The 27,465-nt window shown below is 40.5% G+C and overlaps 2 protein-coding genes across 2 annotated transcripts in view; both read left to right on the plus strand.

The window, feature by feature from the left end:
• The first annotated feature begins 3,681 nt into the window (after positions 1-3,681).
• The window catches only part of LOC145479116 (small subunit processome component 20 homolog), a 34,775-nt gene continuing 10,991 nt past the window's right edge, over positions 3,682-27,465 (plus strand). Inside the window, exons 1-25 of the mRNA XM_081457374.1 lie at positions 3,682-4,842; positions 5,512-5,815; positions 6,666-6,914; positions 7,389-7,903; positions 8,615-8,821; positions 10,008-10,227; positions 11,019-11,331; positions 11,521-11,782; positions 12,219-12,698; positions 13,142-13,308; positions 13,411-13,613; positions 14,052-14,192; positions 14,381-14,664; positions 15,065-15,842; positions 16,024-16,158; positions 16,822-17,093; positions 17,574-17,653; positions 18,336-18,616; positions 18,822-18,961; positions 19,842-19,998; positions 20,133-20,231; positions 25,082-25,249; positions 25,534-25,700; positions 25,869-26,016; positions 27,155-27,271. Coding sequence (XP_081313500.1) covers positions 4,334-4,842; positions 5,512-5,815; positions 6,666-6,914; positions 7,389-7,903; positions 8,615-8,821; positions 10,008-10,227; positions 11,019-11,331; positions 11,521-11,782; positions 12,219-12,698; positions 13,142-13,308; positions 13,411-13,613; positions 14,052-14,192; positions 14,381-14,664; positions 15,065-15,842; positions 16,024-16,158; positions 16,822-17,093; positions 17,574-17,653; positions 18,336-18,616; positions 18,822-18,961; positions 19,842-19,998; positions 20,133-20,231; positions 25,082-25,249; positions 25,534-25,700; positions 25,869-26,016; positions 27,155-27,271 — 6,396 coding nt within the window. The 5' untranslated portion in view covers positions 3,682-4,333. The remainder of the gene's footprint in view (positions 4,843-5,511; positions 5,816-6,665; positions 6,915-7,388; positions 7,904-8,614; positions 8,822-10,007; positions 10,228-11,018; positions 11,332-11,520; positions 11,783-12,218; positions 12,699-13,141; positions 13,309-13,410; positions 13,614-14,051; positions 14,193-14,380; positions 14,665-15,064; positions 15,843-16,023; positions 16,159-16,821; positions 17,094-17,573; positions 17,654-18,335; positions 18,617-18,821; positions 18,962-19,841; positions 19,999-20,132; positions 20,232-25,081; positions 25,250-25,533; positions 25,701-25,868; positions 26,017-27,154; positions 27,272-27,465) is intronic.
• On the plus strand, positions 20,239-24,907 carry LOC145479129 (neuropeptide FF receptor 2-like). The gene has a single exon (XM_081457387.1). It carries the CDS (start codon positions 22,420-22,422, stop codon positions 23,563-23,565), a length of 1,146 nt encoding a protein of 381 aa, XP_081313513.1. The 5' UTR covers positions 20,239-22,419; the 3' UTR covers positions 23,566-24,907.

Consider the following 27,465-nt stretch of genomic DNA (forward strand, 5'->3'; position numbering starts at 1 on the left):
GGAGTGTGTGTTACGTCTCAAAATGGAACCACCAACACAAAATGTCAAAATACCGAAATTGTTACATTTTGGGTGAAGAATTCGTTGCATTTCGCGTTAAAGAAATTGTCATGTTTTGCGTTAAAACTTCGTTGTTGCCTTTCGCTTAATAGAAATTGTTAATTTTTGCGTCAAAATTGGTACATTTCGGGTCGATGTTACATTTTGTCAAAACTTGTTTCATTTTTCGTTAATGTTGCGTTTTACGTTTAAAGTGCCCTTATGATCAAAATTCTCGATATCCATTTTTTTTTATATATTTTCGTACACAATAGGTCTTTCCTAGATATCTTGCCAAATTTCAGTCTATTATGAACATTAGAACTCGCGTTTTTTTGGACCTTTATTTCCGAGAATTTACCGCCGCCATTAATTTTCCTCGTTCCAAGTCTTGGTTGAGAATTTTTGAAAATGACGTTCTTTTTTCAAAAATACCGCACGGATTGAAATCATAATAATAATTGTCGAGGAAAAGGTTGTTGTTATTCATCGTGGTAGATGTAATAATAAAGTGTATTATCGTTTGTCTCACGATGTAGTCACTTGAGATGTAGATCGCGACGTTTCGACTGCTTACTGCTAGTCTTCTTCAGGCGATAAGGTCGACTGATTGTCCGGTATCATTTATATCACAATGGTCGGCTGTGATTGGTGCATTTCGATCCTCCTATTGTTCCATTGTTCCGGCGAGTAGCTGTTCCCTCAGTGGTCCGCTGTTGTACCGTTCTCCTGTTGTTGTGTTTCTTGATCGTGGGTATCCATGCTTCAGGAATTTCAATTCCACTATCCCTGTTGATGTTGTTAGGGTGAAGTCTTATGTGAATAGCTTCCTTGACCCTGCGTGTGTACCAGTGAGGATCTCGATCAATAAACTTGACCTCATTCCAGATAGGATAGTGGCCGGTCTCGTGGGTGTGTTCAGAAACGGCGGAGGTCTGGGTACGGGCGAGTCGTATATCGCAGTCGTGTTCTTTGATCCTCTCCTGCATAGATCTCCCTGTTTCCCCGATGTAGACTACATCTCAAGTGACTTCATCGTGAGACAAACGATAATACACTTTATTATAATAATAATTAGTGTAGAAAATTGTACAAATATAAAGGAAAAAAAATTTGTCATTTTTTATGCGTATTGCTGTACAAATTGTTATTATAATTTAAATCCGTGTGGTATTTTTGAGAAAGTGACGTTAATTTCATTCTCGGAAATAAGCGCCTGGTAAATACTCGTAGACGAAAATCCTGCTGGTAATTTGAAGCAGAAGTTATAATTTGCTCAGTTTGATGCACCAATCAGAAGTCACTGCCTTTTGCTGTTTTTTTTTTTTTTTATAAGTACAACTGTTCATGGGCCGGGAGAGAAACGAACGAAAAACGACTTTAAATTACTAAACAGAGCATGTAACATAGAAAAAATAAAATAGAGAAGTAACGCGCAAAAAAAAAAATAGGGAGTGGATAGGTCGCACTAGTTGGAACTGATTATTCCACGCAATGTTCAATTATATATAATTTTTTAGTCGAAAAGTAATTGGTTTTGTTTCTCATCTAGCTAAGCAGGAGTAAAACCAAAAGAAATCGTGACTCGTCGCAGAGGTTTCTCATGCCTCGCATCAGCTACATGTATTACTACGAGTTTTGATTGGTTCAATGGATTTTCTGTGTCCTTTGTGATTGGCTAGAGTGATAAGGCTTGGTTTGGTTTTACGACACTCAATAGACCACTTTCGATGTATATGTATTAAAATTCAGCCTAACACAATAGACCTCAGCACGAGGCTCTACGGCATAAACCCCACAAACTCTGTAATTATTCCCCGGAGCCTCGTACTGAGGTCTATTGTTTTAGGCTAAATTTTAATATATCAAAATTAGTCTATTGAAAACCGTTCTGTACTTATATACAATTTCCTGTTACTAGAATTTGGAACAACAGATGCCGATGAATTGTACAGAAGAAAGTGACGTCACTAATACAGCTTCAACAAACCAATCTCAGTTATTGGCAAGTGGTGATGATGCCTTCAATATTGGGAATACCATTTCTTTGGCTACCAGAATCTTCAATGGAATTATCATCGCCATCTTATTCACGTTTGGAATAGCTACGAATATCATCTTATTATATGTCCTAAGAAGAAGGAGAGGTATTTTGTTGAGAAACACATCGGTGATCTTGATCAATTTAATAATATCAGACTTAACTTCCTGCCTGGTCGTGGTGCCTCACGATTTTGCATTCTCTGCGCTGCAAATTAATTATCCTCAAGCAAAGGAGATGTTCAAGGCGAGTTTTGTTTTAAAAACCGTCATGATATTCCTCAACTGCAACCTCACCATTGTGTTAAGTATCGAACGCTATAATACTGCCACCTATGTTGGTAAAAGAAGGAAAAATCACTTATCCACATCATTGATAGTGTGCCTGGCTGCTATTTGGCTCGCAACTCTGGTAGAAGCAATCATCACTTATTGTTCTTTTAAAGAGAGTAACCCGTTACCATGGAAACTTTCGGGCTTAGCAACTAGTACCAGATCTCGATGTCCTCCAGCGGGCACTATCATTGCAGCGGTTCTTGTTCTGGTAGCTATAATTACAACCCTGTTTTCACTCTGTCGCATGCAAAGCTTTCTGCAAGCGATAAACCAAGATGCGGTAAAAGAGCCGCTTAGTTCGGATTTTTCAAAGAGGCTGAGGAGAATGCATAAAAGGATTAATTTAGCTTCTCTGGCTTCGTTGATAACATTAGCTACCTCTTATTTACCCTTGATTATTGCACATCTGGTATGGCTTAGCCTCGGACGACAGAGCACTGATTTCAATGCAATAGCGCAAGTGTTTTGTTCCATGGCCCATACCATCAATCCTCTCATTGCTGTTGCATTGAGTCGCAGAATGCAGAGCGCCGTCCTAAAAGTGTTCAAGTCGCTTTGCCAATCGCGCACTCCGCAACAGGGGAATCACTTTTCATCTACCATGCATAAGAAGGTTAGCTTTAGAACAGCGAGAGAAGTAGGGAGAATAGTCAAACACAACGTCCAGAATTCACAGTGTGACTCACCAATACCGTCCAGTCATAGAAAGAGCACAAGTATCACCGACGAAAAAGGTTTTCTCAGAGAAATTGGCCGCTGTCGTGAATTCAGCTTTAAGGAAGCCGGCAGTAGGGTAGTCACATTGAAAAAGGCACTCACTAATCAATACTCTACACCTGCGGGAAAACCACTACACATTCATACAGATGTGAAGAGGACATAATCGGGACCAGCGCGGACGCCCGTGGTTGGCTTCGTAGAAATGGCATAAATATCTGCAATAGAAAGAACCATGTACCAGTTTATGTTAGCATAGTAATAAGGCTCGGGATTAATGTCCAACTTCTCTTACACGTAACTAAACTCGGCGAATCAAGTTTGACATTTTTCTCAGTTACGTTCGACCATCTCATGAGTTGCTTTATTTTGCAGGACCTTTCCGTTGCCAAAAACTATCGCTAAAACTAATGACGATGATTTAATTAAAAACCCTACTGCGAAATTCAGAGACCGATGGAATCAATTTAAGTAAAACCCACTTCTAAATAAAAAGCAGTATTTGCATTCCAGAATTTTGTGTATTTATTGTCAATCAGTTGAGTGAGATGAGATGATGTCGAAACTGAGCTAGTTTAATAAAACAGGACTAGATGATAATTATACAAACAATAGCCTCCATTTGGCCTGACAATATGTTCGAATATTAGCTGTTCCAAGAAATGAACAGTTTTCCGAGAGTGTAGCTCGAGGAAAACTGTGAGCTGTGATATTTGCAGAAATACGCACTGTTTTGAAAATTGGGGAATATAGCACTCGGATATTCCCCATTTTAGCTAGGGTATATTCAGTCACATGAAGCGATTAGACCAATCGCGCGCTAGCGAAAATATTTGATGAACTATAAAATAGATTATTCTCTAGGTGTTGAGCAGTTTTCTGAAAATTCACGGAACCTGGCAAACAGTATTTACAGTGGGCCCTGATGTAGGTTCTGCTCAGGAATCACAGTAATGAGAGAAAGAAGAAGAAAAACATGTTGGAACATTTTGCAAAACACTGAAAAGATGGGCCCTTGTACTCCATCACAATGGACCGATTTAGACCAAATGTGAGATTGGCCAGCGGAATTCATTTCCAGTCTCTCGCGTAAAAATAATTCAAGATGGCGGCCCAGCTCTGCTAAAGCACATGGTAATCATTTGCCAAATGTTTTCGTGATTGTAAAGAATAGTTCTGTCTGTGTGTTGGAAAAGCAATCATGGTCAAGAGGAAAGAAACAAATACGCACAGGTTTAAGGGATTTTCTGAGCGTATTGCAGCTATTAAGGTCGACGTGACACACAAAATCCAAAGAAGTACCGAAACTCCAGAGGACGAAGATACGTTTTTTTGTGGAGCTCTTGCGAAATGGACGGAGCTAAACTGCACTTTACACTTTCAGAACTTTGCTTCAGAGGTCAGACAATACGTTCAAAGTCTTGCTCAGCTTGTTCACCACAAGCAGCAAGTTATAGCATTGTTGAAAACGCATCTACAAGTTCCCGGAAGTCTCGCGTTGGAGTCCTTGTTAGATCTTGTTGTTCAGTTGGCTAGAGACTTGCAGGCTGACTTTTACCCAAACTTCAGTAGTTTCTTCAATATTTTTGTATCTCTTCTGAATCGCTGTTGGCAAGATACCCACCTTCTGGAGTGTATATTTACGACTCTGAGCTATCTATTTAAGTTTCTTTGGAGATACATGGTGAAAGATATCGAAGAAGTCTTTAGGTAAGTGATTAGAGGGACACTCTGCATAGCCAAGTGAACGTTTAGAGATCGAACTCAATCAAACTTGCTCCATGGATTGGGTTCGACTGAGTGTTGCAGTTGAACAAAATTAGACACCGAACTTTGTTTGAGTTTGATTTCCAAACCAATCAGACTCAGTCAAACATATTCAACAGATTGTACCCATACCTAATCATACTTTTTTTGGTATACTTCAGTGGCATATCAGGCGCATTTGGACGAGTGATAGTTTGTATTTTGGTGAGACGTACATTTAGTCAAGCCAAAATACACGTGGCAAGACCACACAAGCCTGATATGCCACCAACATATACCAAAAAGGAACGATTAATTATTTACTGTACTCAGATTTGGCCAAGTGACCATGATATGATAGCCATATCAGGTCAGTGCTTGATATCACAGGATGTTGGTTCCCTTATTGCAAACTTGGTCACCATAAATCAAGTCACAATGTAAGTAGGTAAAATGAGACAGACATAATTATTATTTGTCTTAAAGATAAATATTCTGCAGCAGAGGTCTTTAATTTATTTTCGTATGCATGTACAGTTCTATGTTTTTCAAATATATAAATGTACACACAGCCATTTTCACTTGTCTATTGATGCCATATAAATTTATGGAATCGTTGAATTTCTATTTCAGTTTGTACAGTCCACTTCTGGTGGGTGAACAAAAGAATTACATTCAGCAGTTTGCTGCAGAGAGTTTCTCCTTCCTTATGAGAAAAATCAAAGACTCCAGCAGACTGTTTGACATACTTTTCTCTGCACTTGACTCTCAGCCAGACTTATGTCAAGGGCTTGGATTTTTGTGTTTTGAAATGATCAAAGGAGTGAAAAAGCAGTTCCATTCTATGACAGATTCTGTTCTACCTGTCTTGTTCTCTAAAACTGGAGTTTTTCAAAGCAAATCTATTGGTGTGGTGCATTGTTTGCAGTGGGAATTGGTATGTATGTAAACATACACAAACTACATGTATTGGCTTTTTGAGTTAAAAGCAACGTTATATTAACTGTTTTAGGAGGTGTGTTTGTTCACTGTAACTCGTATTGGATTATGCTTCATAACATTTACACATTCCACTTGGAAAGTCATCTCAGGTTTCATATGAATAATAATAGTGGTTTCCTTATGATGGTGTTTGACTACAATAGGAATTTAATTTCCATAAGTTTTTTTTTTTTTTGATAAGAAGTTTAGGGATAGGATGGCTAGCAATATTCTTGCTCAGCTGTCTCCACATACAGTTGTAATGAAATGTCCTGTGAAAATGCTTCAGGGGAAAACTTGAGAGAGGGGGAGGGGGTTGTGCAACACAATAGACTCTAGCAACTCTTGATTTAGATATACATGTAGGTCCCGCTAATACAACACATTAGATAGCTAGATAAATAGATAGATAGATAGATAGATAGATTTTTATTAGCAAACTCATTGCAGCTCCTGGAGCGGCTGAATTACGAATTACTTTACAATAAAAAAAGAATTATATTATACAAGGAAAAATATGCAAACTATTTATAATTAAAAATATGGCTCATAATAAAAGTGTTCCTAAACCTATGTGTCTTACAAATCGGTAGTTCAAAGTATCCCCGGGTTCGTGTGCAGTAAGTGGACTCGTTACGTGGCAGCAGCAAATCATGTACATTACAGTAGTATACTCTCTTTATGGCCGTTCGGGCAGAGGAAAACTTAATCCTGGGATTCCTATACCATTGTGGGGTTGGGGATAGACTATAAAACATTCAGAAGATACGTTGCCTGAGACTTGTCCATCTTTTTTATCTGGAAAGGTTTTCCAGTCACTCGTTCACATGATTGAGAGAATGGCAAGATACACTGTGAAGGAACATTGTCAAGTGGTTGAGAAGTCTCTGGTTCAAGAGCTGCAAAGGTTATGGAGTGTTTGGAACGAGAAACAGTATGGTAGTGAACAAGAAGAGTCCCTGAAGAGTCAAATAGGTTTTCTTCTAAGGTTGACTAATGCTTGGGTTTCTTGGAAGTCTGGTAGCTTGGTATCTGACCCAGTACAGTTATTTAATGTGAGTGGGTATTTCTATGCAGAGAGCATAACAGTACATGTTTATATTCTATTTTGTTACTTGTAGTTTAAATTTGTTTTGGATTTGAAATTTAGAAACCTAATTCTTTCTCAGAGTTCTCCCCATAAATGCAGAATCTGTGCCCTGCTGTAGCTTATTTCTACATTGGGTCAGTGCTTTACCAATGAGAGATACACTGTGTAGGAAATTCATGGGAGCTACATTTAGATGTATACCACTTCACAGGGGTCAAATGTAGCAAACATTCCACATATTGCTAGGATGTTTGCAGCTCCCATTAGTTTACTACAAATTGTCAGTTAAAGACCTGTATGTCCAACAGGAGTGGAATGGCATGAGTTTGACTTCCTTTGGGAGTAGTCATTTGTGTCAGTGACTGTTTACCAGTTCCTTTATAACAGAGAACTCTGTGTCTACAACTAAATTTGTGAAATGTTATATTATATTTTTCAGGTGGTCCAGACAATGATGGTTAATGATTTCACATCAGACGTCATTACCTCTCCATTGCTTGAACTTGCATCAACACTTCTACAGGCATCATTTACTGAACTTTCAAGAGATCGATTCTGTAAACAACTGACATTGAAGGTCTTCAATTCAGTAAACAGTCGTGAACAGTTATTTACATTTTGTAGACATGTTTTGAAGTGGGAGAACTTCCAGGCAGATGTGTTGCCTTTCTTGTTGAATTGCTGCCAAGAAGAGCTTTTAAAGGGCTCATCTAAACTTGAAGAAGTGTTCCTTATCCTGACAGAGGTTATTGTTCAAAATGCTTCCAGGAGTGAAGTTGGCCTTGATTTGGGTAGCTTAAAAGGCTTGATTTTCTTTCCCAAATGTGGCACTAAACATGGTGTAAAGATTTTAAGGGCTTTTCTTGATAATCTGACATTAGATGATGGCACTTTGTTGGACAAGAACAGGCTTTGCTTAATATGGAGTGTTCTTGTGTGTATTCCTTGTATAAGGTGAGTTCCAACCTATAGTATAGTCTACTGTGTATACATATACATGAATGGCAACTAAAATTTTATCTCATCCTGAAATGGATTGGTGGATTACATTGTACATGCACATCTATCATGATAAACTAGTTAAGTGCCAAAGAAAGTATTCTGCTGTGTTGACAGTCAGAGTTAAAACATGTGAATGTATTGTCTTTTGATATCAACTTTGAGCTTGCTACAATAAGTGATTGCTGCTGTTACAACATCTTGCATCCTTAAGAGAGCCCCACTTCTCTGTTCTGATTAATTCTTACAAAATGTCCTTACTAGATTTTTACCAGAGTGTGATAAATTTGTTAGCTATAGTTCTTAAATTTAACTTGGTAGTTAATCTTCTAGACTTTGTTTGACCTCGCAAAAAAACTCTGATTCCATCATGGTACAATGTATGTTTCTGTAAGGATGCTTGTAGAAAAGTGTTGTACATGCACATGTAGCTGCAAGAGGTCAAGAGACGAATGTGAGTGTGAGTGAGAACTTTATCAAAGTGTCAAAAACCTTATAGCCTGGAAATAATACACCATACTAATACAACATACGAACTAGGGAATCCATACCCCTGACCACTTTTGAAGTAAAGATATCCTTCTCCCACATTGTACAGTCTCTATCTCAGAAGTGTGTTTAAGTCCTGATAGTTTAATACATGTACTTTTCATTTTGATTCTGTAGTCCATTAGATAGTCCTCAGTGTTGCAGCCAGCTCCTCAGCCTTATCCATTCGCTCAATGAGCGCCTTTCGTCAGACCAGTCCGTTGGAAATGATGTGGAATGTTTGAGCGTACTCAGTCAGGCCATTCACTCATACACTTTGGTTGTGCCAAGCGCAGAGGAAATTGTTCAGCATTTAGACTTTAACTTCCTGTTAACTTTAATCAGGTAAATTTTACGTTTTATCCATCTTTTAGTTGTAAAGGCACAAAGAGTAGTTGTCTGCAGAGTACAGCAACTTTAGCAGCAACCTTGCACGTACAGGTGTACCACAAAAGTGGAATGAATATGACGATAAAAACCACTGAATCGTCCTTAAAACTGATTGAACTTTTTAATTGGTTACATACCGCCAATTTTATTCTAAAGCCACCAGGATAAAGAGGACATTTCGAATTCATTCATTCCAATCATTTATTCTCTCCATGGCTGTTTCTTTTTTCTTAGCTGTAATTTTTTTTGATTTTGCGCCCGCTCTTAACAATTTAAACAGAATACACAAGTTCGGTGCTGCGTGAACAGACTAGACGGGCGGCCGCTTCTTGGCATTTTCGAGGCGTCTGTGAAGAGGATTTAGATAAAGTTTTCAACGACTAGTAGATTTATACTAAAACAATTGGATTATTCGCTCTCGATTTCTATGCGTGATAGTTGACGAGGGCGCGTGATAGTTCACCACTAAAGTTTCTCCGATTCTTGTTGGTTTAAATTGATCACGTGACGCGATAGTGTTCATCCGCGGAAAGACACTATCAGCCCATAGTGCCTGTCCGAGAAAAATACCTGGATGGATAGTACTCGTCCTTGAAAATACTTCTGTAAACAAGCGGGCTTATCGAAAATAAACAATTGAATTTGTATTAAGAGGGTTTTTGTTTGTTTTCTTTTTCAAATTTTACATTTCGCTTTAACGGCTTTCATCAAAAAAAGGTGAAAATAATTCGATATGATTTTTGAACTGGCGCACGGAAGAAAATTTAGTGGTGAACAATAAAGACAATAGAGTGTTCATGTCTCGGAACTATCGGTCTGATAGTTGCCCCTTGGAAATTTGATGTTCTTAAAACTAGCGTATTTGCCCTCGAAGCTTCGCTTCTCGGGCAAATATTTGTTTTAAGAACATCAAATTTCCGTGGGCCAACTATCAGCCGATAGTTCCTCGACAGAAACACTATTGTTTAAATAGAAATCTCGAGCTCATAATCTAATTGTTTAATATAAACACAATTTTTAACCAATCAGCGCGCGTATTTTCTTAGGGCTGAAATCTAATAGACTTTGTATGTATATATTGTTATTTAGAAGGTCCCTGCTAATAGCGCTCGTATGTCTTTTCTTATCGTACTTGCTGTAGGTCCTGGCCTGACAATGTTCATGTTCTTCAAGCTTGTTTCAAACTGACGGAAGTGGCAAGGAAACATGGAATTAAAAGTTTTGTTAGCGAGCAAAACCTTAAGGAAGTATATTCGTATCTACGCCTGAATCTTTGTTGTGCAAGTCATGTTGTACGTCTTCTTACCCTCAAGATCTTGTCGTGTTTTGATCAGCCAGAAAGGAGTTCCTCAGATAACAAGGTACAGTACAGATTGAAAACATTGTGTATGCATGCTTTCAGGTGCTGTACTTATTTGCACAGTATTTTTACAGCAATCACAGACTAGAGCATCAAATGTTTTCTGTCCACACTACGCCGGAAAAATTTGAAAACGCAACAATCACCGGTCATTTGTATTTGTATTTGAGAAAAACTCGGGCAGGGAAATCACGTCAGTATCGTGGTGTCATCGTTCTCGAAAAGATCCTTTATCAAAGGGTTTTCCGTCCACACTAAAAGGCAAATTCCTCCGCTTCGAAGAGCGTCTTCGAAAAGTTCCGTCTCTGTGATGGAGTAGTGTGGACGGCAGGCCTACCCGTGAATTAAAGATGCGTTTTCAAATGTCTCTGGTGTATTGTGGACTGGGCCTAGGATGTAAGTTGTTAGAACTTCAATGAATGATGTACATAAGTTGCTATTTTGCGTAGCTGTTGGTTGATAATGCATGTCTGTTGATACACTGGGTGAGGTCATCCGAACAAGAACTGCTGTAGATACAGCAGGTTCAGGATGTCATGAAATGTAACTTGAAGCCCAGGATCGAGACGAGTGAAGGAGAACTGTGGATGCCCTATGCTCCTTAGAGCGGCAAAGGGGATAAGAAAAAGAAGAGGCATGTTGAATGCGGACGCGTTTTTCTCCATTCAAAACGCTCTTTTCACGCCAAGGACCTTTCATATGTCTTAGTCAAAGTCCTTTACCCAATTGTGTAGCTGATGTAAATGTACAGGTTTCTTATCTCTATAATGCCTTTTTTTTTTCTCGCTGCAGCCGCTTGCCTCGGGGAAACGCGCCATATTTAAACTGTGTCTTTCAGCCGAAGAGGTTCCGGCTCATTTAGACACGTACAGGGACAAGCTGGTGTGTCTGCAGAAACTCCGCTTTACTCCAGCATTGTACGACTCGCTGCCAGACTTGTGCAGAGATGCTGCTCTGCTCCTTATATCAGGCATGCTTTATGTGAACTTCAGCCCGCTGTGGGATCCCGTCATTGAAATTATCGCGAGTTTTGCTCAAAGTTCAAACGTGATGAACTTTTGGAAAATCTTCAGCGAGCTTCTCCATACCTCAGCAGAGAAATCAGGTAATAATATATCGTGATAATGAGAGAATGCTTTAAGTGATATTGTAGACTTCTGTACCTTGTACTTATAAACACCTGATTGCATACCTTTTACACATAATACGTTACATTCAGAGTCTTGGGGTCTTAAGTCCCTCTCACCTTCATTCGGCCAGGTGACCCACATTGACAAAACTGTTTACTTTTCAGCAAAGGCGCCAGATGAAGACATGGACACAAAAAGCAACAAACAACCTGCAATAGAAAATGGCGAACCAGTTGGCAGGAACACAATCAAATGTCTCGATGAAATATTTGACAATCATAACAGTACCTCGCTAGGTGCACGGGACGAAAGCAGGGCAGACCATGTCAACTTCCGCCAGCTGTTGTGGAAAGCAATGGCTTCCTTTCCGGAAATCGCTGAGCAGAAGTCACGTGACATAGTCCCGTTATTCCTCAGATTTGTTAGGTAAGAATAAGATAAGACGATTTTGTTAGAATAATATCTCATTGAGCGGTTTTCAACTGAGTGTCGTAAAACCAAAACCAAAGTTATTACTCTAGCCAATCACAAAGGACACAGACAATACAGTGAACCAATAAAAACTCGAAGTAATCACATGTAGCTGACGCAAAACGCGGGAAAACGAGTGTACACGAATCGCGATTGGTTTTGGTTTTACTCCTAATTGGATGAAAAAGTGCCGCGAGTTTTTTAAGCCAAACGTGTAGCAAACTGCTCTACGGCGTATTCAGCTTTACCTTGGTCTGTACTTTGTCTTACTTCGCTTTTTTTTTTCAAAATTGCACAGTTGGCATCTTAGTTAGTCTTATAATTGTAAACCTGTAGTTGTACTGTTACAGTGTGTCACGTACGTTTAATGTTCTCCTCCGCTTTGCTACAGCAATGAATATTTTGTGGCGATGGAAAACGTAGCCCCTTCCCAAGACATCCGAGCCAAAAGCAGCTCTGAACAACAGGGAAGGCCGACAGAACCAGAATCCACGGAGAATGAAGCAGATAACACTACGGAGGAACCACAAGGAAACCTTCACAAAAGGCGACACAAAGCAGCCACCAAGTCTCTTTGTACTTATCTGACTCTCTTCACAACTTTTAAAAACCCGAAAGCGCTCTTCAAAGAATCCGAAGTAAGGCAACTGTTTATGAGATTCTTGGCTCACAGAGAGGCTGAGGTTCAGAAGCTTTCTTTCCAGTGTCTCTTGACGTACAAGTTTCATTATCTGGAGTCCTACAAGGAGAATATTGAGCGCTTATTAGACGATGAGAACTTTCGAGATGAGTTGGCGCATTTTTCGGTTGATGAGGATAACGGAATTGTGGTTAAAAGCCATCGAGACGGGCTGATGCCAATCCTTATAAGGTAAATGTCTAAGCAGTCATGTTGTTCTCTATACCTTCAGACCAGACACTCCTTGTAACTTTTGTTACTGAGATCACATCACGTGATTGCGGTATCAGAGAAGTTACGAATGACGCTTGCGTTGTATGGGAAACAGCAAAAAAATGAAACTTTTGGCGTTCCTTATTTAGCCATTTGAACACTTAATTGAGGATATTCGTATTTTCTGTGAATAGGAGACTTTTTGTTTTTATGTGTTGGATTGATTCAGGACTAGCGGGAAACACAGCAAAATCAGAGGAAATTTCGCCGTTTAACGTAAACGTCATTCTGAAACTTTTTGTTAATTATTACAAGTGCGTCTGTGCGCAAATTGCTTCGTACATCAAGATTAACGAAACGTTTACTGTGGAGGAAATTTCTTTATAATTATGATTATGATGAGGATTATCTCTCGTACACAGACTTCTTTACGGAAAAATGCAGAGGTGGACTGGGGCTGGTACCGGGGGAAGAGCGGGCGTCGGAGTGAGGCGAGCTGTAGTTCTGAGGTTCCTGGCCTCTTGTCCTCAACAAGAGATACAAATCTTCATGGATCTCATTTTGGCGCCTTTTAAACACCTATACACAGGTAAATTATGGCATTTTGGGGGAAAAACGATTTCACTTTTATTCTCAGTTACGGGATTCAATGCTAATGTTGTAAATCCTTATTGCTTTTTCGTATGAGCAGCAGATGATCCAGGCCTGATTGTTACCGCCGCTACAGATCTCTCTAGTGTTGTCCCTGTGAAGAAACAACAAGGGTTTCTGGGAATGGTGTCGCAGATCCTGAACAAGATGGGAAACCTGGCGTCGTCTTTTCTTCCTTCCATCCTGCAAATCATCCTGTCATTGCTGTCAACCTGCGTGTTTGCTCTCGAACACCGGGAAATGGTTAGTTAATACGGGTGGATAAACACGTGTGTGAGTGATCAAGTTGTTCACCTGAGGATAAGAAGTTGAGGACGATTATGCTACTGCTCTGATATTCTATCCACTCTGTGACAGGATTCAAGAAGATTTACCACTATTTACAATGCTACGGGACCCTTTGAATTAACGCCCTTCAGGGCGGTTTGTAATTCGTGTCCGTCAATCATACTGTACGTTATATGGAAAGAATTAGGCTTTATTCTGTGCTTTATGATGTGGCAAAGAATTTGGTTTACGGTGCGGCGAGTTATCATTTTACTTAACAACTATTTTTTCAACGGAATGAGCAAAGAGTGAAGCAAATAGTCGAGTAAGGCAGATTTCTCTCTGCCCAAACATAGTGCTTTTTTTAACACTAATGCCCAAACCTTTTTCTTTTCTTTTCTTTTTTTTTTTCAGGTTCACCCGTCTTTTGTCTCTCAGATGAAGACGGTTCGACAGTTGGCCGTTACTCGCTTGACGGAATTTTTTGAGTTTATGACTGACTATGACTTCAAACCCATTTGTGAGTCCGTGTTCTCGTCAGCCGTGTGGCCTCAGGTAAGACCATGCACTGGACATACCTAACACATCCAAGATTGTTTGAGTAGTAATACAAGGTGTATAGAAGGCCGTGAAAGTCGCGTGGTCATTGGAGAGAGAAATGCATGTTTTGGACTTGTAAAATTCAATCGTCATCGTGCTTTTTTAATTTGTTAAATTCAAACATTTTGATTTTTTTCTTTCAGATAGAGAAGCTTAACCAAGAGAGCATTCAACATCCAACGCCATTGCTCAAACTTTTGTTTGCTTGGTCGAAGAAATCTCGTTTCTTTCCCTTGCTCTCGAGAAAACCAGCTGAAAAGCCTGACTTGTCAATCATGTACTGCGTGTTTGCATGTCTGCGTGTTCCGTCAGTGTCAGAGGATGTGGTTGCCATGGTTATTGAGATGACCGACAATCTTCTTGCTACGAGCCAATCAGAGATGGGAGATGAAGAAAGCGATTTATTGGAATGTGGTTCCGAACTGACGTGAGTAAATCGCCCACAACTGTACCTTGTAACTAAACAAAAACTAAAACGTCTGCTTGCAGAGGATCATACAATGAAGAATAACATGCAAACTGCTTGAGGCCCCTGCTGGATCTTTGTTTGTTTGTTTGTTTGTTTTTTTGTGTGTATAGCGTGTAGCGAGTAGCGTGTAGCGCGTAGCGTGTAGCGAGTAGCGCGTAGCGCGTAGCGTGTAGCGTGTAACGTGTAGCGTGTAGCGTGTAGCGTATAGCGTGCAGTGTGTAGCATGTAGCGTGTAGCGTGCAGTGTGTCCAGACTACATACGTGATTTACGTTCAAATCGTGTTTTGAAAACAGGGGTCTTCACGCTGCACTTAAAGAGGCTATAATAATAAGCTATTCTATTGCCTTTCTCTCACAGAATAACCTGGAAATACGACGATGATATCAGGCTCAGCTATGGAACGTTATTAGTTCTTCCATACATCTCGGAGATCTTGGAATATCTGAGTCATTCAGTCCAACGAGCTATCGACAACTCAAAAGGAAAAAATAAGGGGAAAGTGATTCTTCCGCAACGAGAGCTTTCAGTCTTGTCTAAAATCAGCCCATTTGTGAAAGATGCGAAACAGTCTGCTACATTAATAGGCGTCCTTCTGCCTTTCTTGAGTTCTTTTCAAAAGGAAGAAACTGCGAACAACATTCTGAAAACTGTTCAAAGTCTACTGGCCAATGTGGACAGACCAAAAGACTTCGTTACACCTTTGTCAAAGCTGTTCTCGCAGATTAACACTCGCAGTACAAGACAATGCTTGTGTGATGTGTTTCTTGAGCTGGCAAGTGTTGATTCAAGCTTCTCGTCGAATGCGTGTGAAATTCTTGCTCGTTTGAACGCTTGGAATTCAAAACGCGTCGAAGAACCTGATTATGATGCACGACTGGAGGGCTTTGCCAATGCTAAGCTTCTGGTCCAGCAAGACGCTTTGGAAACAGATGAAATTCTGCCATTACTACACAACTGCATCTATTTCGTGTTGTGCAGTGACGACTTGTCCATCAGAGACAGTGCAGGCAGCTGCATGAGTTGCATCGTGCGTTATGTTGTACAGCGGGGTGGAGTGAAGGACGAGAGATTTCATGTGCTCATCATGAAGTGCCTGTTACCGGCTTGCAGAAAAGCTCTCTCTTCAAAGAAGGAGGTACATTATTGTAACTTACGTCTCATTTTGCTTAGAACCAGTGATTTATCCAGTAGCGGTCAATTATAATCCATTAGAAACGATGCCTGGTTATCAGATATTTTACGTTTCAAAAGCTCAGTTTGTGCGTGAATGTATAAAAAAATAACACTGACGGACCTGTACGAATTTCTATCCACAGTCAACCAGGAACGAATTCCTAGATGTGCTTTCCACGATGGTTCGTGAGTTTGAACACGATTCTTTCACAGATCTTAAGGTTCTCCAGGACGATGATCCCGAGAAAGACTTTTTTGAAAACATCAAGCACATTCAGGTATGGGAAAAAAGTACTTGAGGCAGGATCTTAGCACTCATTTTCAGGACGAAATTCTTCTAGTTTCCGCAGATATATTAGTGCATGTCCGTCTTTTGCCCAATAATGTGATGTCCACCATAGTTTTCGACAGTTTATCTGAAATACACTTGTCAGTGAAGTAACTTCACTGCTACCATTATTTCTTGGTGGTGTAAAATGTTAACTCTGCGTCGAGCCAAGTGATCCATATAGGGGGAGCTCATACGAGTTTCCGTAGCATTACGCGCGGACTAGGAATATTTCTACTTTCCCCCACCCCCCTGGATGGGATACTACAATGCGTCCATCACAGGGTTAATTCACTGGTTTCTATTTATCCACCCGGGTGGCGTGACGTACTGTGAGAGTAAAGTGTATCGCCAAATTTCTTGGTTAACCAGAAAATAAAAGGTAAATAAGATTCCTTGACCCTTTTAAGAAACAAATGTCAGGCTATACTTGAACACTTCAGAATACTGAGTGCGGAGGGCTAATACCACAGTTATTTCACAAAACTGAAAAACATTTAAAAAATATTGCTTTATTTTTGTCGGCTTGGTCGCTTTGCATCGTCAAAAATAGTGCTTCAATTCCCATCAGAAAAGGATTTCAGTATGACCCGCGGTTTTTTTTCCGTTACAGCTCCATCGTCGCATTCGCGCACTTCGTCGCCTGCAGTCACATTGTCAGCAGCACAGCCTCAGAACCACAAGCCTTACAGCCTATCTTTTGCCATTGGTAACACACTGTGTGTTTGATCACACGGCCGCTAAGGAGCACAACCTTGTCACCGAAGCAGTTACCACTATAGGAACAATATCGGCAAGCCTACCCTGGTCAAAGTACTGCTCCCTACTGAGACACTATTTGAAACTACTACCTGTGGAAAAGCATTCCCAGAAAGTTATTGTTAGGTACGGGCTTCCTGCTGACTTTACAGGTCTGATATAATGACTCTGAGAGTTTACCTCTCCGATGATGAACAATTTGTTCGAAATATGCTGTGATACTTTCATCTGGTCCGATGAGCATGTCTCGACGGTCTGCAGAAGTAATTCCCAGTCGGAGAGACCTTGGAGCAAATGCCTGGCAATAGATGTTTCCTTTGAATGTACATGTAATGTAATATTCGAGTCACTCCACAGTGGTTGCCTCGGTAGCTCAGTGGCTAGAACAGTTTCCATGAGATCGGGGTTCGTGGGTTCGAATTCCGCTCGGGGCATCTGAAGTTTCCGCCTTTTTTCTGTTTGATATAGATAGGCATATCAAAGTTCAGCTTTTTGATGATAAACAATTTGTGCGAAATATGCCGTGTTGCTTTCACTGTACAGTGTATCTACCACATTGCTCTGAATGTGTCTTAATCTTCAACTTTTGTTGTCTCTCTTTCTCAGAGTTGTGGTACTCATTCTGAACAATTTCCACTTTGACCTCAGTTCTGTTCCTACGCAAATGGAAAAAGCTAAATTCAGCGGTACGTACGACACAAGTAGCTCTAGTTGATTAGATAGAACCAAAGAAGCATCCGCTGCAATTCTTAGCTGGGGTATACGTTTGCTTTACGATTTCAGTGAAGCGTCTAGTTTAAGAACTCTTTTAGTTTACTGAGACATCAATGTCATCTTACACAAACTTCCTGTTCTTGACAAACTGTTCGATCATCGAGTCTTGCGTCAGTTTCAGGATGCTATATTACATCTATGGTATATGTGCAGTAAAATGTATAGATCGTTTTCACATGACGTCACGGCGTCCATATTGTTGTTCCAAAAAAATGAAATGGCGGGCATGTTGGTGAACCAAACCAATCCTACAGGAGTTGAATGCTTTTCTTATGTTTCTTTTATTTCAATAAATTTGCATGTGTACTGGCCACGTGATTCAAAACGCTCCATGTAGCAGGCTGAAAGCAGTCTTGAGATCTGTACCGTGTCGGCGTTATCCCCTAATCAACAGAAAAAAGACCAGCAGCCTAAGATAGCTGTCTTGACCATCTTAGGTCTCGTTAGCGAGGTTGCTTGACAGGAAAGGAAATTGGTTTACTCCAGATCATGTTAATTGACGTAGTTAGCCATGTGCAAGATGAATTAAAACACAGCTAAACACCATTCAGTGTTCTTTGACATGCCTTTTTTTCTCGTGATGTGTATTGACAGAAACTAGCTCAGGTGTTAAAAACACAGAAGCAAAAAAAGTTGACAGTGAAACTGTCAGAACGGAAGATCCAATTAAAAGATCAAACGAACCTGATAGTGGAGGTGATGATGATGATGATGATGATGACGATAAACACGATGAAGATGATGAAAGAGGCGAAGAAGAATCAGTTGCTAAGGAAGAAGTATCTGATCTTTCCAAGGAGGAACTTGCTTTGCGTATCTACAACACAATAACTTCATCTATTCTACCGCAGCTACACAAATGTGTGACCAAAAAGGTGAGTTTCTAAAGGAGGGCCTTTGATGGTATAAAAATAGCTATTAAGTTTAAAAGCAAAAGTATGATTGAAACGATTGAAGCGGATGCAAAATTGCTGGAAAAAGGTGACACCTTTACCAACCTATTAGGTCTGCACTATTGGCAATAAGCTATGAAATATCCTTTCATTTATATTTCTCGTTTTACCTTTTTTTTTCATTTAGAGCAAGTCGGCTGATTATCACCGGTTGAGTCAACTGAAAGCTGAAGATGAAGAGGAAATGTTACGTGTCCCCATCATACTTGCCATTATTAAACTCCTGCAAGCTTTACCCGAGGATGCGCTTCACTTATATCTGCCAGGGTAAGAAATCACACAATACCACATGGTTAACTTGTCTTAGTTTATTCTTTCATTTGCTTGTTCGTCGGTTCGTTGTTTTGTTCCTTCGTTCCTTCGTTCCCTCGTTCCTTCGTTCCTTCGTTCCTTCGTTCCTTCGTTCCCTCGTTCCTTCGTTCCCTCGTTCCTTCGTTCCTTCGTTCCTTCGTTCCTTCGTTCCTTCGTTCCTTCGTTCCTTCGTTCCCTCGTTCCTTCGTTCCTTCGTTCCTTCGTTCCTTCGTTCCTTCGTTCCTTCGTTCCTTCGTTCCTTCGTTCCTTCGTTCCTTCGTTCCTTCGTTCCTTCGTTCCTTCGTTCCTTCGTTCCTTCGTTCCTTCGTTCCTTCGTTCCTTCGTTCCTTCGTTCCTTCGTTCCTTCGTTCCTTCGTTCCTTCGTTCCTTCGTTCCTTCGTTCCTTCGTTCCTTCGTTCCTTCGTTCCTTCGTTCCTTCGTTCCTTCGTTCCTTCGTTCCTTCGTTCCTTCGTTCCTTCGTTCCTTCGTTCCTTCGTTCCTTCGTTCCTTCGTTCCTTCGTTCCTTCGTTCCTTCGTTCCTTCGTTCCTTCGCTTGTAAGTTCGCTCGTAAGTTCGCTCGTAAGTTCGTTCGTTTGTTCGTTTGCTTGTTGGTTGGCTGGTTGGTTGATTGGCTCGTTCGTTCGTTCGTTGATTGTTCGTTGATCAGTTGATTGGTTCGTTGGCTCACTCGTTGAACGGATTAACTTGACCCTTGATTCTGAAAGCAAAATCGTCTTCCAGCACGCTCTTCGCGATTCATGACTGGAAACGTTCTCTTAGACCAGTATACGTTTCTTTAACGCGTTTTTGTGGGGATGGTGTTTCGACTAACCTGTTTTGTATTTTCTTGGTACAGCCTTCTTCTCCGAATCTGCCACACTTTAAAGAGCAGAGCCCGAGAGGTCCGTGATGCAGCACGGGATACGCTTGCGAAGATTGCTGTTTCTCTTGGAGCCCAGTACTTTTCTTTCGTATTAAAGGAGCTCAGAAGTTCGCTTACAAGAGGATACCAGGTAATCCTGTTGTGTATGCAGATTTTACGTCAAAACTTGAGAACTTTGTCTATGCTCTTGTCTTGTAATTTATTTAATGTTCTTGAATCTTCAGTATTAATATATGAAAAGATTCTAATTTGCGACCTTTCCAGCTTCATGTCCTTAGTTTCACAATTCACACGGTACTGGACAAAATGAGCGACAGCCTGGTACCGGGGAAACTGGACCCGTGTCTACAGGGATTGGTAGAGGTGAGAAGATACTCTAGCAATATTTTCTTGGTTGTTTGGTTGTTCGTGCGTGTGTCATTTTTGTGTTTTGTCGTGCACTAGAAATTCTTTTTTTGTGTGTGTTTTATTTGAGAATTTTTCTTGCCCTATTTCTCTGAGGAAGTTTAAAAATGTAGGTCCCATTACGTAATTGCCCGTTGCTGCAGTGCCAATCCGTTGTGAAACAAAACATCCTAGGCAGGTGATGATAAGTATCCACCTTGGATTCACCTTACACTTGAGAGACATGAACTGGGTATGCATAAAATGATCTGTGCCCTTGAAGGCTTCAGGTTATAAAATTTTTAAAGTGTGCCCTTTTTTATGTTTTTGTTTTTGTTTTGTTTTGTTTGTTTTTTCTGGTTAACCTAAAACACATCATGAATTAACAGGCAAGTCGATTACTCGGTTTTGTCTTTGTTTCTCGTAGAACAGCAAAAACCTCAATTCAATTCTGATTAACCGCCATGGAAGCATCTTGTAAACACTAAATCAGATTGTTTGGGAATGTCGATCTTCGGGCCTATCAATTTTGCGGTGTTGCCTAAATTTCAATTTCAATTGCTCTTGGACGAAAACGTATCGGATTACTATTTAATAGATAACCAAGCATGGGCATAGCGAGGTTTGTTTATATGGAGAAAAACGCTGACAAGTCATGATAAAAATGAGTAGATGGCATTCATGCATTACTTATAATTTCCGGAAAAAGAGATGAATGCTTTATAACAAATATTGTAAATTAAAGTCATTTTTTTATTTGTCTTTCCACCGTCTGGCATCTGGCAGTTATGTTTCTGTCGTGTGTGACTACATGTAGATCTTTTGCACTTCTGTGTAAACATAGCTCGTGAACACTTTTTATATTAATATAAATTTACTGTGAAGGGGAAGGTGACAATCGTACGCCAGAATATTTGCATTTTGTCTTGACCCTTAAATTTTCAATTCTAGTTTAAAAAAGTACATAGGAATCACTGTTGGAAGTCAAACAAACCGAGGGTTAAACATAGTTACTGAGCTTTCCTGACTGCACCTAAGTTGCGAGAAAAATCATATACAACATTGAAGCAGCTGCAATTTAACTTGATAACATTTCCTCTATGACAATTGTTGTCGTTCCCTTGTTTAAAGAAAGTATTTAACGTTGCTGTGTATACTTGTTAACGATTTTGTTATCCAATTGCTAGAACAGTTTTTAAACTATTCCCAGAGTTTGTTTACATGCATCTTTCCACGAAGACTTCATTTCGAATTAGGGGGGAAATCGTGTGAGTTTAAATGACATAGGCTTTCTTTTCGTGGTACTTTTATTGACTCAAGAGCTTTGCCTGTCACCGTGTGTCAATAGCCCTTGTCATCGTCTTCCGTTGACAAATATACAAGTACGTGATGTTAAGTTTTGGTCAGGATTAAGAAAAAGAAAAGGTGTTTTTGTCTTTCACACGCTATTTGAAGATTCAGAAATTTTTATTGGCTTCGAGCAAAGACTGAACATCGCTGATCTGGTATCTTGAGGGCGTCTTCCACAAACATCACCTGTTTAAACCGTCAATAGCTGTCAAGAGCATTGGACAGGCACAGACAATTTGACGCTTTGCGGTTGGTTCCTTCCCAATTCACCACTGGATGGAGAAGAAACAGTTTTTATGAGCCTTAGCCCTGTACATTTTGGAAACATTACTGAAAGCAATGTAACGAGTTTGACTTTGGTTGCCAAGTTACCGCAAAGCTTCAGAAACGATTGCCGTGTTGGATTTTTTTTTTTTTACTTGCGAGGGATAACTCTTACCTCGAACAATCTGCATTGCCTAGTAAACAAAACTGTACCAATCGACTTATAGCAACTATAGTGCATTACAAGAACACGGCATCAGATTAGCTACCTTTATTTCGATGTAATAACCGCGTTATTATACCTGGAGGCTGACCTGACTTCCTCTAAGGGTAGGAATCACCAGTGTGGTCAGTATTCCTATATTTACACCACTTAATCGCGGTCTTCAGTCACGAACTAAATCAAAGCTGATCAAGCGAACTTCGCCTTTCACCTAAAGCGTTTGCAGATCCTTCGATAGCTACCATCGCTTGCAATTACATGAGGTAATCCAGGCAGCCATTACTGCACTGAAAACGGTCGTTCTTTTCTCTGTCTTCAAACCAACGGTGGATGAATTATGACAAGATGAACAAGTCAAACGACACAAGCGTCTCGGATCAGGTTTGTCGATCCGATATCTCCTCCGTGACTCAAGCGATAGAGGTGTCTTTATACATTATCGTAATGCTGGTGTCTTTGATCGGGAACGCCCTTATTTTTGCCGTTGTTTATAAGAGTCGACGAATGCGCACGCCGGTGAATTTCTTTGTCGTTAACATGAGCATAGCAGATATTCTCATCACTGTGTTTTACATGCCAAGAATGATTTCCAGGATTTGGTTGGGCAGTGAGTGGGGCATTAGCGGAGGACTCGGCCATTTCCTTTGCAAAGTCGTCCCTTTTACACAAGAACTTTCCGCTTCTGTGTCAGTGTTAACTCTCATTCTTATGGCGGTGGATCGATTTTTCGCGGTCTTGTTTCCCTTTAAACGGACCTTCACCAACACCGTGGCGTACATTTCCATCGCTTTTGTGTGGCTAACTGCCATGGCTGTTCGATCACCAATGTTCTACGGTCTTCGCTTCGTGCAACAAGAAGACGGCAAAACATTCTGCTCTCTTAGACTGGACTCCGAAATAGCTTTCAATATTTACTCCAGGTTCGCATTTATTCTGTTCTACGTTATCCCGTTATCTGTGATCGTTGTGCTGTACGGTGCTGTACTAGTGTCCCTGAAGAAACGAAAACCTGTCGGCGTGGATTTGACCACAATACAGCGGAAATACAAAGATCGTTTGAAGCGCACACGTAAAGTGATGAGTATGTTGTTTACCATTGTTTTTGTGTTCGCTGTGTTTTGGTGCCTTCACTTTTTCCTTCCCATCCTATTTGCACGCTACGGAGCAAAGGTGTGCGAGTTAATTTTTCCGGCGTTCTTCCTCGGTCATGCGACCAGTGCAATAAATCCTTGCATTTACCTTATTTATATCGAAAATTATCGACGCGGATTCCAAGCGATTTTGAACCCGCTTTATCGGAGATGTTTTTCCCGCGTGACTTTTGCAAACTCCAGAGTTCTGCCCCAGGATTGTTCAGATGTTGTGGCATCAAGATACGAGGATAGTTACAATCTAAGTCTTACTCCCGGCACATTGGACTTTGAACGGACTGTCAGGCCCAGACCATTTGAAGACCTTACAGTTGCAGAGATTTAAGAAGACATTCACTAGTATGTAGAATAATAGTTTACTAAGGTAGACAAACATCCACGAAGTTTTAGTGAACCACGAAGAAGTAAGGATGGATTAGATTGGGAAGGATTAAGGCGGATTACGAATGACGAACGTGAACATTCGGCATCCGGCCATTAGATTGCTCCTTTGTTGGTCATAAGATTTTCTACCATGCTGTTATCATTCATTAGCTAACACAGGAATAACAATCAACAACTGACACAGAAATAATAATTCACATATTTTTTTGAAATATAATGGGCAAAATGGCTGTGTAGCTCAGGTGTAGTATGCACGCAGAAAAATACGTAAATATAGCAGAAGAACAAAGTTGCAACACAACTTACGGCCAAGTGATCTAGTGGCGTTATAAAGTAGGGAGAGCTATTCAAATTAATTATTTTTAGTGCTTCTACGTCCTGAGTGCAATACAAAGTTAGTAAATAAAAACGCATTTACTCTCAGATTTTCTTGGTTTAATGATTGTCTGATAATTTAAATCAAGCTCATGTCCATAGCATTGCTATTTTAAGCCTGGTTTTCACTACGACATAAGAACCAGTAGAAAGGACGCTTACAAAATACGCCTAAACACACGGTAGTGACGACGCGCACAACACAAGCATAAGCACAAGCACAAACAGAACAACAGATTTTGTTCTTCTTATGTTATTGCTTATCACGGTCAAGCGGGAATGCGCTGATTTAAGCGTAAGTATAAGCAAAAGTCCACCATCTTGTTTTACTTTATCGAGGAGGTATGGAACCGAAAATCAGGCAATTATCCATTCTGCGCGTGTCTACGTGCACGGCTTCTGCTGACTGCCAAACTGGACTCAGTCGATAGCCTTTTGGCTATGCTCGATTTTTTTCATCGAATTGTTTTCAAAATGGACAACTTGGTATGTTTGACTATTCCACCTTGATGGAATGCTTGTCTATGGGATGTTAGCTCCCCTTCCCCCATTTCAGTCATTGCATTGCTTCCACAAAGGCGCTTTAAGAGTAAATTATTTTAGTTACCTAATTGGAGGAAAAGATTCTATCCGCAATCCAAGACACTAAACGTTAGTCCTCCGCACCTTGTGCAATGAAGTAAGTACATTACATCAGCAGTCATTATCATCCCCGATTATGGCTCCTGCTTACATGGTATGTGTAAAACAGAAAATTGCTCCAATTTAAACCGATTAAGTATAATGATTCAATAAAATGCGAGCAATTCGAACATCCCCAACCTCCAAGAAGACCGTTCTTTTCGTACCTTTCGTCCTCCTCTAAACGCCTTGTTTAATTTGGTCTAGAGTGGGGTGATTCTGCCGACTCTCCCCTCCCTTCACCTTCTTCGACAGTATGTTTCTGAATGTTTGCAAACGGCGTGTCGGAAAGAGCCCATTCAAATCTTGGAGTTTTTTCCTGCTCGATTACAAAAGGCAATTTTTGGGCTTCACAATTAAAGCCAACATTTCTTTCTCATAGTTCTTCTTCCCTTTCTAAGGTGCTTGTTGAAGACTTATTTGGAGAAGCTGCAAAAGAGCGAGAAGTGGAAAAGATTGCCAACAAGCTTCCTGAAGCGAAGACATGCAAGAGCTTTGATACTTTTGAGATTCTTGCTAAATTTGCAGGAACGCGATCCTTGACTGGTTTGGTTTCTCCTTTGAAAGAGGTGGGTCTTAATTTCAGTATATCATCAGCACACTAACAGACGAGAAACATCTCTCTTTTGGTATGTCTCATTTCTGAGAATGGTTTAGCCCGCGGTTTTCGTCAGGACGTGTCTGAGCACGATAACTTGTAGTTGTGCTGCCATGCTAATGTGGCGTGGTACTCGCGCTGGTTTCTGGTTCGCTTGCTCGCATAACCCGAAAAGCGGGGTATTGCCTGAATAGACTACTGTAATTAAATTGCTAAACAGTGAACGATGACGAAAGAGCCTTTTACGTTTTGCAGGTTCTTGATTCGACGCAAAGTCACAAAACGGCTCGTCGAGTTGAAGAGGTTCTGCGAAGGATTGGAGTGGGACTGCAAACAAACTCCAGCATAACTCCACAGATACTGCTCATGTTTATCCACGGAATTACTCGTGAAAATATTCCGCTTTTGAAATCAAAACCAGAGTAAGTATTGGAGATCCCATTACCGGCCCAGATCAAATTAATCCCACATCATTGCGTTAAAATGTGTTACACCTTATAGGTTTCACTTGTCTTTTTGGGACCATGGTAAAACAAAACTTTCTCACATTATGCTAAAACTATCTTGCTTATCTATTTCTTTCAATGTAGCGAAAAGAAAGAAGCTTCAACGCAAGCAGACCCAAGACAGCGCCCTGGTAGCTCATTGCTGTTACCGCCTGCCCCAACACGTGGAGGAAACGCCCCCCAGACCAGCACCAAGACGAATCACCACATTCTGGTCGAGTTTGGTCTTCAGGTACGTGAGCAACCTTTTTGATCCTCGGCTGCGAGGTCTCTGGTACTCGAGACATTAGCACTAATAACCTAGAATTCAGTGTATCTATAGATCGTTTTCGTGTGACGTTATCAAGTTCTAATATCCAAAACAAAAGAGCCACATAAGTTTTATCCTCATCAGGCATAAGAGGTGCTACATTTATATCTGTTACAAATTTTCAGATGAATAGCGTCTTTCGTGTGGAAACCAGCGCAATTTTGAATAAAGTTAAGATCACGTTTGTCAAAAAAGATGCAGTCAAACCTCTCCATAACGCCCACCTTGGGGAAATGGTCGTTAAGGAGAGGTGGCCGTCATGTAGCGATAGAGGGTAACACATTTTTATATTTAAAATTGCTGACTGAAGCATAGAAATACCCGACACAATCAAAAGAAATCAAGAAAACAGAAACCAAACAGAAACAGAGACCAACGACGGGCCTGCGATCAAGTTTCATGATATTTTACAATATAACACGGGGTTTGGTAAACACCATTCGTCAGCCGTTGATTAACTGGCCGTTATAGAGAAGTTATTTTGGCGGTTGGGACGCGCTTAAGTGGCCGTTGCCGTTGTGGACAGGTGGTCGTTGTAGAGAGATTAAAATAACAGTAAATGTATGGACTGTCCGCCGGGACAAAAAAATAGTGGCCATTGTGGAGAGGTGGCCGCTGGTGGAGGTTCGACTATATATTATTTGCCTCGTCATTTTTAGCCATTTGAAAAGTTAAAGCAGGTAAAGTATTTTTCGTAAATGTTTGTTTGTCCAGTACAGATAATCAGTGGTGTAGACAACCAAAGTAAGTTTCAGATGCTTACAGTATTTTCTGGCCGCCATATTGGTGGACCACGGAGGAACACCAACATGGCGGCTCCATACTCGGATTCGTAAATTTGTGCGAAACATTTCGACGAGCAGCGCAAACTCGGGATAATTCACAAACCTAAAACTTGGAGAAACAATTATTACTTTGTCTGAGATACTGTGAAGTTCTAAGTTGTCAAGACCGGATTGTTTGATTTCCAGCGTAAACGTCCGAGTATAGAAAGTGAAGATAGGTTAATGGTTGTTAAGGAGTGTCGCTGATGGTATTTGTGTTCATTATAACGTTTTAGTTACTGTATATGATGCTCAAACACGGAAAAATCTCCTCGTCAGACCAGGAACATCAGCAAATGGTGGATCCTTTCGTAGGATTACTCACCGACTGCCTGAAGTCCAAATATAACAAGGTATGAAGCGAAAAAAAGGCTGAACATCTCTTGTTCAGGTTTTGCTTTTCACAGAAAGCTAAGACGATCCTTGTTGTGTTAAAATCTTTGCCCGAGAAAGGTGATCTTTGGTTCTTAATTCGGCCCTTATTGTTTATTTACCACCCCGCCCGGTTCACCAGATTCCCATTTAGACGCTCGGTTTCAAGGGTCAT

This window comes from Orbicella franksi, chromosome 2 (assembly GCF_964199315.1).
Source record: "Orbicella franksi chromosome 2, jaOrbFran1.1, whole genome shotgun sequence".
Lineage (NCBI taxonomy): Eukaryota > Metazoa > Cnidaria > Anthozoa > Scleractinia > Merulinidae > Orbicella > Orbicella franksi.

Excerpts from the sequence above, each read along its gene's own strand:
- LOC145479129 (XM_081457387.1), top strand. The coding sequence starts at position 22,420 with ATGAATTATGACAAGATGAACAAGTCAAACGACACAAGCGTCTCGGAT.